Below are 12,656 nucleotides of genomic sequence, written 5' to 3'. Positions count from 1 at the left end.
TTACACGCTACAATCATACTTACGATGCCGGATGTGCGTCACTTACGACGTGACCCCACCGACACATCGTAAGATTTATTGTAGCGTGTAAAGCGGGCTTAAGGCAGATGGGCAGCATTGTAACTCTATTTACCTGCAGATTAACACTAAGTAGCATTTTCCAAGGCAACAGGTTCCCTTTAAATACTCAGACTTGCATGGTGGTAACTAGCTGTGTGTGCCATAATATTTGAAATGGGGCTCAAAATTTAAGGGAGATTACTTTGGTGCGAGAACATTGTACTTTATTGTAACAAATTGGTGGTCTTCTCCTATGCAGTGATATATATTGGATATACTAGAAATGAGAAAATCTCCCCAAATTTGTTATAGTTAGATGAAGCTGAATCCAGCATATTCAATTTGGTCTGCATAAATTTGGTAAAAACTAGAGATAGGTGAAGGCAAAAATGCTTGGGTGATCGTTACTTGAGTCGAGCAGATCAGATGATCTGAAAGGGGTCAACTCGAGTAACTATTATTATGGAGGTCAACGATTGGGCAGATCGGCTCTTTGCCCACATACAGCCAACCATATACAGAGCATTTCCGAAGGGAAGGAAGGTGGAGTTGTTTTTATTTTGTCTTTTTCTTGACACGCTACTTCCGAAAATGTCCATTTTACACCCCCCTCCCCCGAGAGAGCCAATGAGCGACTGCAAATGGCTCGCACTGGGCTACTGATATTGACTCCCATCATTCAGTGAAGGGAGCCGGCTCTTTGTGTTCTTTTTTCACGCTAAATATATCTGAGCACCCGCGAAATTCAACCGAGCACTGAGTGTACCTGAGCACCCAAATGCTCAATAGAGTACTGAGCAGTAGCAAACACGATCGGTCATCACTACTAAAGACCCTTCCCTCAACTTCCCAGCTCCATGTCCATTTTTTCACCCACCCCCTCCGGTCTCGTCGTGTGAGGCTTAGTAAAGCCTAATCAGTGCCGAATACGATCTCAACTCCAAGACAAGACCAGAAGGAGCAGATGAAAGACCAGACAGGGAGATGTGGTGGCCAAAAAGATGAGACCAATATTCTGTTGTGTTAGACCCCTTCTTAACTGCTTCCAGGAATCCACGTTGGGGAAATTTGTAACGAATATTCGATTTCTTACAAATCGAATATATCATCTCTAATTACATTATTTTTAATTGTTGCTTCTCATGCTGCGGTTGACAGTTTCATCTTCTTAGGTTGTGGGGCCCATCTTATTTTGCTATCTGGCCCTATAAACTAGCAACACCTTAGAACATATTGAGATTCTTATGGTCAGTGTTCTCGCTATTCATTGTTTTTATTCACAGACATGTCTACATTTTTCAAGGACGCTGTTCAACTCCGTTAGGAAAGAATATGTTCAATTTCTCTCATCCTTTATTAAAAACCCGAGTAGGTTATTATTAGAAAAAGTCACGTCTGAACCATGGAATTTATTCTCTCACTTCTGCCTTGCAAACATCACATATTCCTCCGTAAAACCTCTGCCTCAGACCATTTATCAAGGGAAACATTCCTTTGAACTCACAAATTTTTATCTTCCAAGGCAAAGAGGAACATAGAACTCCTGACAAAGAGCAGCCATGGACCCCGGCCGCGACACGCCGGGCATTATTATATACTTTTACGGAACATTCTGCTTCTCCAAAAGATCAATTGAATTTTTTTTCACGAGTTTCTGACAATGAACATACCTAATAATCGACGGCTGCACGTATGACTCGGATTACATTCCCTTGTTCTGTATCCGATAATTTGTTTTCATTACTAAGTTAGTAAATCCTAAAGTATTTTTTTTTTTTATTTTTCTCCTAAAAACATTTTTAGCCACTGTCTGTGTCTGGTATTGCAGTTTATCCAGACTCAAGAGAGAAGGTCTGAGCTGTAACATCAGATATATCTCACAAATAAAGCTGGTGGAAAAATGAGGCAGACATTTTTTATAGCCTGCAATCTTTCTAAAATGAAATTTCCATCTTTTAACATCACATCGTTTTAGCTCTAAGAAACTTGAACTGGCGCTGATTCATTTTTTAATATATTTTTATAGTATTTGAAAGTTTTCCTTTTTATAATGTTAGTAAGAAGCCATTTAATATGTTGACATGTTTTATCCACTATATGGTGATGCTCGTACCTGTAGTACTGCGAGATTCCTTAGAGTATGTCTGCCTGTTCATATACCTCCACCCATGGGTGTGTCCCATATGTCATAATGGTGTCTATTTGTTTGGCATATGGTCAGTGTGGAAAGGCCGTGAAGCCTCTGGAAGGAATCCTCTGAGAGAAGATAGGGTTCTCTTCTTCTGACCGGCAGGGCCGCCATCAGGGCATGACAACCGTGACTGGTGTATGGGGCCCGATGAAGAGGGGCGCCTGGCTGGGCCCAGGGTAATTACTTAGCTTTATTAAGCCCCAGGCCCTAGCTGTACCCCCCTCTTCACCAGGCTCCAACCACAGCCGCAGCAGAGGGGCCCAGCTGTGTCACTACAGCCACTATACATGGCTAATTTGCACGCGCAGGCACTTCAGGGGCAGCACATGCAAATTAGCCATGTGCTGGAGACAAGATCAGGGGAGCAGAGCAGGGTGCCAGGGAGTCATCCCACTGCTCAGTGTGCAGCAGCGTGATGAGGTCATCACTCTGTGACCTCATCACAGTGCTGCAGGTAAGAGCCGCGGTAGTGGCGAGGATGCAGCAGCCGGCAAGGACAGGTAAGCGCTTGATGAGCTTGAAGACAGGAGCGGGATAATCGCCGTTCATTTTCTAGAACAACTTCAGGGGTGCTAACACTGTTGGCCATGATTGTGTGTGTGTGTATGTGTATATATATACACACATATATATATATATATATATATATATATATATATATATATATATATATATATATATATACACACACATTTTTGCAAGAATGGCAGTGGTGGCAGTGAGACTGTGAAAGGTTTACGGGGTGCAGGCGGAGCTGGGGTGGAGCCTGGGTGGAGTCTCAAGGGCACTCGAAAAATTATTTTGTCAGCATGGGGCCCTAAGATTCTTAGTGGCAGCCCTGCTGACTGGGGTCAGTGAGTGGAGGTTGAGACACCTCCACTGGGATACTTCTGTGGAGAGGTTGTGTGACGCCCTGGCAAAACCAGGTAGTCACAGAGGTTGTACAAATCTCTCTGGTACAAGACTCCATCCTCCTTGGCATACCAACACAAAACCCACACCCAGGTGCACAACACCAGCCAGTAAAGCCTAGTCACCCCCCATGACAATAGGGACACACCAGTGGGCAGGACCAGGTGGATGGCCCGCCTAGGGGTCCTGAGGTGTTCTGGGAGGGAACAAGACAGTTTAAGTGGAGAGTTGAGTACTGACAGTTGAGGAGAGAGGAGTGTGGAGTGACAGCTGAGTCAGGGGTTGAGGCCCCTGGACTACTGACTAGGTGGCAGACGGCAAGCAGGACCACAGGCGACGGAGATCCGTTCGCGGGAGACATTAAGTGGACCGGGGCAGGATTGTAGCCTGCCGGTGCCGACAGCGGGAATCAGGTCCAGAGGCCATGCACAGTCGGGGACAAGGGCCGCTGCATGAGCCCCAGATCCAGTCGCCACTCGAGCCGCAGCCACGATCCTGGATCCGAGCGCCTCGAGAAGCCCCCGCCTGCGACTGTTGTATCCAAAAAGGTGTCAACATACTGTGAGTGAAATAGATTGAAAACCGTGTGATGTTCATTGAAGCCAAAAAAGGGCTTGTGTAATGTTGCTAAGAGTGTGAATTATTTATGTAATGTTTTCATACGGACCAATTTTAACCAGTAGCACGAACCTAGACAAGTCAATGACTCCATGAAAAACAGGTAGAGCACACAGATGACACGCACGGTCACACAGATGACCAAAATGGAACGTGCTACATAAGCGTTTTTAAAATGGACTTGTGAAGGGGGTCTAACAAACACCCATTACCTGCTGGGTATGGGGCAGCCTCACCCCATCAGCCCGATCCATATACCTGCTACCAACTTGCACCGTAGATGTATGACCAATATCGATAAGGGCTTGAAAATACATTTTCACGTCTGTTAATGCGCGATATAGTATAAAGGGCTTTATTTATTATAACTTAATATAGAAATGTTGGTGGTTTGGATGGCATGGCGGACCTGTCAAGATCCCTTTAGGAGGAAAGTATAGTGCAAATATAACACCAATTACTTTAACCCCTTAAGGACTAAGCAATTTTTTTTTTTTTTTGCGCTGTATTTTTATCCGTCCCTTATTTTAATAGCCATAACTTTTTTTTTATTTTTCCTTTGATATAGCCGTGTGAGGGTTTGTTTTTTGAGGGACGAGTTGTACTTTTTTATTACACCATTGATTTTATCATATAATGTAATGGTAAATGTGCAAAAGTTACAAGTGTGGCGACACAGCAAAAAAAGTAAACTTCAATTTTTTTTGTTTGTTTTTTTCTTTTTTTCATTACATTTTACCAGAATATTTAACTGGCACCATGATTCTCCAGGTCAGTAACATTACGTAGATACCAAACATGTATAGTTTTTTTTTCCAATTTTAAGTTGTGAAAAAAGTGTTTTGATCACCTGTTATTAATTTTTTTTCTGTTAGGGCAAGGGGCGAAAAATTGCAATTCTTGGATTTTCGCTTTTTCTCTTGTTATGCCCACCCATGGCTGTTAGAGGCAGATGAAGGCTGAATCATTCAGCCTTCATCTGCAGGGAAAGATGTGGGCATGGCATACAAGCCCCCATCAAAGGCAGGGAGACTACACATCACATATACAGTATAGCACATCATGGGTCGTAAAGGGGTTGAAGAATGTAAAGTATAATGGCACCTTTAACACATACTTTTTACTTTAATGCATGCATCTTGGTCTAAAACTCATTTTTGGAATTGTAGTTGGGGTTCATTATATATTTTGAACTATCTGACTTCTACAGCCTTTATGTATCATTGGACATAACAGACTGCGGAATGAGTGATTATGTCAGGAGCTTGCTTGGACAGCTATTGTCTTTTTCTTTATTACCGTGAAAAGGGGAGCCAACACCAGGCCAACAGGGCTCCACACTCCTTCAGATAAAACCTGTATTTCTGATCTGCCTCAGGCGGAGGGTGCGACTGTAGAAGGAAGTACACACCGGGCTGACAGGGCTCCACTCTACTTCATCAGACTGAACCTACTGTATGTTTGTGTTCTGTCCTGGATGGGGGGTGCGACCCTTCAGTCTTCAGGGGAACGTCCTCCTCCCCGCAGTCGGTCCCCATCGTAGAAGTGGCGGGGCAACACATCACACAGAGAGTCTCTTTACAAAACCACATGGAATGATTTTTTAGTTCTTCAACCTTTTCAACAGACATGGCCATTCCTATCCCATTCTGTTGCCTTTGTTCCTCGGGCTATCTATTCTGCCTAGTTCTTGTCTTCGTGGCTATCCGTGTCAAAACGCTGTCTTGGACGGCAACACTAAGCCCATCTCGAGGTGAGCCATAGGCTCCGAACTCACGGAAAATACCTTTGGGATTCCTCGACGGGCACAAGTTACCAAGCACCGTCCACACAGCAGAAACCCCACTGCAGAATTGACTTCTCTCAGGTCTGTCTCACCAGCCAAGCCTCTGGCGCTCTGACACTCTTCCCATCCTGGCTCTATGTTCCCTCAGCAACCAGGAACTATCTATTAGACTATACATACTACAACCTTCACTCACTCTATTCTCCGTCTAGCTAACACTCTTATACTTTACATTATACTGTTAACACATTACTCGCACATTACAGATTATGCTTTACTTTAAAACACACATTAGAGTAAAGCGCAGTATTCAGTAAAAACACTTTGGACTTTCGGCCGCTAGATGGCGCTGCTGCGGCTAAGCAACACAGCTTAGAAAGTCATTTTATAAAACACCACCATTATGATTCACGCCATATAAAACACATCAGACAATATATAAACCCCGTAGGAGTGGGGTAATCTGACCATGTCCTATAACCATATAAATGAAAATGGTATTAACAGTAAACTTTGATGTGTTATAAATCAGCTTAGAAGAGTTCAGGTGCAGAAGCAGAAACACTGTCAGAATGAGCTATATGCTGCGAAGATTCACCAATTTCTGTCTAGTAGACGTGGCCTTGCTCAATGCACTTATATTGAATGAGGCCGCGACCACTAGTCAAGTTCTTGCTGGGAACATGTACATTGCATAATTGCGGTCATGTGACTGCCGCTAAAGGTCAGAAACTGGCAAATCCTCTAAGCACACAGTGTGTACTCTGGAAGGATTTATAATTTCTGCAGTTGAAGGAAGGCATGGACTCAAGACGTATGGGCGACGTGCTCCTTTGGTTGGATTGCATGACACTTACTGCTTTCTTCAGGCTGGTGTCCATCACCCTGCTTCCGATCATCGTCATAAACGAAATAGTAACACCAGAGTTCACTTGGCAACCAAACTTGTTGAGATTTTTCTTCACACTGTTATGACAGACATGGCCTCGCTCCTCACTGTTCTGTTTCTACTGTTTCTGGGATACTACTTTCTTGACCTGTCCCCCGCTATCTTGGAACTTGTCCTCAAGCTGCCAGGTCGGTGTCTCCATCCCCCTTTTTCCTCACACCTTTGTCCGTTTCTGGGCCCCAACGGCTTCCTTGTCGCTTGACTCTCTAAGCCCGCCGGGGTGAGCCATAGGCTCGGACGTCTTGGGGTTACTTCAGGGTTCCGTAGCTGGCCCTGACACTGTGATCACGTCGTCTCTTACACGAACACTATCCAGAACTGGCACTCCAGAAGGGCTGTGGTTACTAGCCAACCCTCTTGCTACCTTTCACACCTCCTCCATCTTGACTTAACCCTGTCCTATCTGATATCTAATCTACCGCTTCTCTAGCCTGCCCGCTAGCTGGCACCTGCTGGTAAATATCCCTGGCTCTGCTACATCAGGAACCTACAATCCACTAGCAGCATTTACATGTTAACACACATTTATAACAATCAACACCATATACAATATACTTAGTGTAAGCACACCTTTTGCAATACAAGTAGACAACATATAGCATAAAACAGTATAGGGACACAACCACCTCTTAAACAGTCACATAGAGTGACTGCAGACATGATTTCAGACCGGACAACCTGCAATGTCTGGTGTTTACAGAGGTACTGTCATTTTAACTACATTGGCCTTCAACTGGCCTCTGGCTGCCTGCCATGGCACCACACAATTCAAGAGGGTGAGATGGGTGCATGTAGTGGTGTATACTATCATCTGCCGGGAATGATGAGCCTGCACCGAAGATGAGGACCTAACATTGGCCGTATTCGTATATAAAATGTCGGGAAGGGGTCATTGGATGCTTTGTCATATAGCAAGATTATATTTAAATTTATAAGGAAATTAATAGTGTGCTCCTTTAAATATATAGGATACATGGCCTTTAGTAGCAGAGCGGTGTAGTCACCCAGGGATAAAGGATTTCACTGTACACAGGAGATCATTCAGGAGCCAAGGCTTGGTGGCTACAGAGTATCTCAAAATGAAAGAGCTTGACTTGTACAGAGGTAGATAGTTTGTAATTAGAACAACGCTGGGCTTGTATTTGTGTCACTTAAGGCAACCTGCTGGCAACCTCTTCAGCAGCACTTTCTTCCATGATTAGTAAAAAAAATGCTGCTTTAAAAAAAAAATACACAGCTATGCTTCTTTCTGAGTTGTATCTGCTATTGCAGGTAAGCACCGTCATTTACCAATAGACTAATGTGAGGCAGCCATTTTTGACTACTCATAGAAACCATTTTTAACACTAAAATGTCAGACTTCTTATTTTTTTAAGTTCACTAAAGATGATTGATGACCCTTTAAACATTTGCTGTACATGCTTGGAAAATATTATTTGTCTTTTACGTGCGGTAATGCGTTCCAGCAGCCTGCAGTTATTGGTCTGGAGACTTCCCCAGCTTTACTATGGACATCTGTCTGCAATGTTGGCATCTTGGAAAAGTGTTTTTCAGGCTGCGTTCTGTATAAAATCGAGCTGCCAGAAATAGTCTCAGCACAAATTGTTCCTTCATGTGAATTTCCTAGTAATCAATGCCCTGGAGGACAGAACTCAAACACATTTATAGTTTTCATACCATGTTTGTTTGCCCTTATTGTATATCCTGTATGTGCTTCAGTTGTAATAACTGGAATCAGGCAAAATTCAAGTTCAGATTTTAATTAGACTTGCAAAGAAGGTTCTCCGAGAATTTAATGTCCCTTTTTATGCTCTGGGGTCTCTGCAGATGGTTTTTGCCACTGTCAGGTCCTCCGCACCTAGACATGTCACACCGCATCTACAGCCCAGAGTTTACACTAGGGCGGGACTTCCAGCCGCAAGAAGGACCAGAGCATGTGTAGTGAACTCCGCAGCCCAGAGCCGAGTTAACACCACCACGGAAATGTGACGCGTCAGTGGACCGGACAGCAGGCAAGGAGCATCTGGGGTGGCTAGAGAGGTAAACAGTGGGCTGAGCATGTATTTTTCCTTGTTTTTAACCTTTTACCGACCTTATACCGTTCAGCAAGATGACTGCTGATTTCACATGGGACACATTTCCAAAGCATGTAGTTGAGGCTTTTAATATATCATATCCATTGCCAAAACAGACTGCACACATTATTTTATATATATATATATATATATATATATATATATATATATATAGATAGATATAGATATAGATATATGTATATATATATACTGTGTGTATATATATATATATATATATATATATATATATATATATATTCGGTATATAGATATAGGCCTGCTAAGGCTGGTATACTTATTTTAACCCCTTTACGACCGGCCAATTTTTCGCTTTCCATTTTCTTTTTCGCCATTCTTCTTCCGAGAGACGTAAAACGTTTTTATTTTTCAGTCAATATGGTCATGTGAGGGCTCATTTTTTGTGGAACGAGCTGTACTATTAAATGAAACCATAACTTTTACCATATAGTGTACTGGAAAACGTCAAAAAATTTCCAAATGCAGAAAAATTGCAAATAAAGTGCGATAGCACTATTGTTTTTGAGATATTTTATTCACTGTGTTCACTATATGGTAAAACTGATGTGTGGGTTTGATGCCTCAGGTTAGTGCGAGTTCGTAGACACCAAACATGTATAGGTTTACTTTTATATAAGGGGTTAAAAAAAAATTGGAAGTTTGTCCGAAAAAAGTGGCAAACGTTTTATGCCAGATTCCGTGACCCGTAGTGTTCTTATTTTTTGGGATCTATGGCTCAATGATGCCTTATTTTTTGCGTCTCGAGCTGACATTTTTAACTGTACCATTTTTGCGCAGATGCTACATTTTGATTGCCTATTATTGCATTTTGCGCAAGATTTGTGGCGACCAAAAAACGTAATTTTGGTGTTTGGAATTATTTTGCCGCTACGCCGTTTACTGATCAGATTAATTGATTTTATATTTTGATAGATCAGGCGTCTCTGAATGCAGCGATACCAAATAAGTGTATATTTTTTATTTTTTTAACCCTTTAATTTTCAATGGGGCAAAAGGGGGGTGATTTGAACTTTTAGGTTTTTTTGTTTTTTTTTTAAATTTTTTAAAACTTTTAAAACTTTTTTTTTTACTTTTTTTTTTATTTTACTAGTCCCCCTAGGGGGCTCTTAGGATCAACACTCCGATCGCTCTGCACTATTTGCTGATCACAGCTACACAGCTGTAAACAGCAGACACGCTCATTTTCTGCTTCACTCTGCTCTGGGCCGAGTGAAACTGAAAGTTGTTTATGTACAGTACAGGAGTCAGCACATGACCCTGTGCTACCACGACAACCACCGGAAGTAAGTAAAGGTTTACCGCTGATGCCGTTATAATGGCGCTGTCACATATTGACAGCGCCATTTAAGGGGTTAATCGGCACGAGCAGATAACGATTCTGCTCATGCCTAGCAGGCACACATCTCAGCTGGGAAAATCAGGTGAGAAGTGCGCCGATCGCTGCATGCTGCTGGCGGCAGACCGCGGGCAGTAATACTATGACCGCTAGGACGTAATATTACTGCCCGCAGTCGTTAAGGGGTTAATCATCCATATCAAAATGGAAGTTTAATCCCACTCAGAGTGCCTGTTCAAACCAAGTTCAGGCGTTCAGTGCATTATGGCGGAGCTTATCACTTAAATCCACCTTCCCACCTGCTTGTTTCCATCTATACAGTTGTGTTCAAACGTTTACACACCCCGGCAGATTTTTTGCTTTCTTGGCCTTTATTTCAGAGAATATGAATGATGGCACAATAGATTTTTTTCCACTCATGGTTAGTGGTTGAGTGAAGCCATTTATTGTCAAACTACTGTGTTTTCTTTTTTTTAAATCATAATGACAACCAAAAACATTCAAATGACCCTGATCAAAAGTTCACATACCCCAGTTCTTAATACCGTCTATTGCCCCCTCTAACATCAATGACAGCTTGAAGTCTTTTGTGGTAGTTGTGGATGAGGTTCTTTATTTTCTCAGATGGTAAAGCTGCCCATTCTTCTTGGCAAAAAGCCTCTGTAGCGCCTGGTCCCACCAGACCCCGTGGGGGGCGCGCTCCCTCACATGTGCCCAGTCCCAGCATGGCTCCCACTAGCACTCCCAGTATTAGCCCCAGGCAGCGACGGCCTTCCTCTTACCGGTCCCATGGCTCTGCAGGCGGCGCTGCCCCTGCTCCGGGTCCTGCTGTACGTCCTGCTCCCAGGCATGCTGCAGCCTCTTCCTGTCTCCCTTCCTTACACAGAGCTGCAGTAAGTGACTCTAGGCTGCGCGCGAAGCCACGCCCCCTTTCTTAAAGCGGTATGCCCCGTTTTCTGGAAGTGACCTCAGAGGTCACATGTTACCTAATGGGTATTTAGGTTCACCTCCCCCAGCAGCAGGCGCCCGAGCAATGCTTCCATTAGAGCCTTGCCAGTGTCCAGACCCCTTGTGCTGTTATCTGTTTTCTGTGCATTGATACCTGGTTCTAATCCCTTGTCTCACCGTAGTGCCATCCGTACCATTCCGGCTGGGGACGTCACCGCTCATACTGACAGTGGACATCACCGTGCCCTACCTACCGTGGACATTATCTGTGCCGTACCTGCTGTGGACGTCACCGCTCATACCGACAGTGGACGTCACCGTGCCCTACCTGCCGTGGACATTATCCGTGCCGTACCTGCGGCGGACGTCACCTGCTGTGAACATCTCCGGTGCAGTTTCCGTGTCCTGCCGGCTGTGGACGTCACAACCTTGCTACACCTGGCCCTACAGAGACTCCTACTACCGGTTCCTGGCTGCCGTGCATTCAGGCCTTCTGGGGAGGCGCCGCACAGTCACTGTATAGGGGTTCGCTGCTGGTCGCCTTCTCAGGGGAGTCCGGTACATGGTCCAGTGGGTCCACCTCCGGACGCTCGACGCTCCTCGGTGAGCGTAACAGCCTCCAGTTTCAGTAAATTCCTGGGCTTTCTTGCATGAATTGCATGCTTGAGTTCTCCCCAGAGTGGCTCAATGATATTGAGGTCAGGAGACTGAGATGGCCACTCCAGAACCTTCACTTTGTTCTCCTGTAGCCAATGACATGCTGACTTGGCCTTGTGTTTTGGATCACCTACCTTTCCTGATTCCTCTAAATTCAGAAACGCACCGCTCAGCCTGTGTCCTATATGATAAAGCCACTGCCAAAATCCTTTGGCAACTCCTTATGTCAGAGACATAAAAAGGTGACTGAGTCTCCAAAGGCTGGATCCTTTTCAGATGTTGTTGGGTGAGAGTCAGAAGTTTTCAATATGTGTTAAATGGTTATCAGATCCTGTTGAAATCAGAAGGCGTAGTCAATATATATCCAATGTATATGGTGGTCTCCATACCTCTAAAAAAATTAAATTGTCTCAAGATGATAAATGTCATACATAAAAGGCACCGATACCCTACTAGCCTCACACCACCTTTCCTCAGGTTTATTTGTGGCCGCACGGCTCCTGTACTGAGCACCTACCACTATACACCAGTAAAAATACCAAGTGGCCAATGCAAACTGCAAAACAAAAAGCACCTAAATTCTTCAAAATGTTAAGAATGTGAAAGTCACTTTTTGCAGGAATTGGCAAATCTTGTAAATATCAATATCAGAGTTACATTTGTGAACCTGATACTTTATGAGAGTTCGGAAACTGTAAATCACGTGATCAATAAAAGGAGAGCATTAAAGTCTTGGCAGTGGATTCATCTTATTCTGTGATAACTATATGTATTATACAAATATTTGTATTCTCATCGTGATCTCTGACAACAGGATAAACGTGTTAGCTGTAAACCGCTTTCATGTCACCTTTACTCCTATATTACTACCCACAATCGAGAGAAGATCATTCAGCGTGTATGCAAGTAGGAATGCCTCAAGCACATGGCAAAACTGGTTGGGCTGCTAGGACCCGGCAGAGCTGGACAGGATGGGCCGATGGGACCCGGCAGGGCCGGCCTAGTTGGGCAGCTGGGACATGGCAGGGCCTGACTGGTTGAGCAGCTGGGACACGGCAGAACTGGACCGGTTGGGCCGCTAGGAC

General features: G+C 44.0%; 1 protein-coding gene across 1 annotated transcript in view; it reads left to right on the top strand.

The window, feature by feature from the left end:
• SLC6A7 (solute carrier family 6 member 7) overlaps nt 1-12,286 on the top strand; it is a 192,829-nt gene extending 180,543 nt beyond the window's left edge. Inside the window, exon 13 of the mRNA XM_075344365.1 lies at nt 11,097-12,286. Coding sequence (XP_075200480.1) covers nt 11,097-11,141 — 45 coding nt within the window. The 3' untranslated portion in view covers nt 11,142-12,286. The remainder of the gene's footprint in view (nt 1-11,096) is intronic.
• The last annotated feature ends 370 nt before the right edge of the window (nt 12,287-12,656 follow it).

This window comes from Anomaloglossus baeobatrachus, chromosome 4 (genome assembly GCF_048569485.1).
Source record: "Anomaloglossus baeobatrachus isolate aAnoBae1 chromosome 4, aAnoBae1.hap1, whole genome shotgun sequence".
NCBI lineage: Eukaryota > Metazoa > Chordata > Amphibia > Anura > Aromobatidae > Anomaloglossus > Anomaloglossus baeobatrachus.
This window is presented reverse-complemented; position numbering and strand designations above follow the sequence as displayed.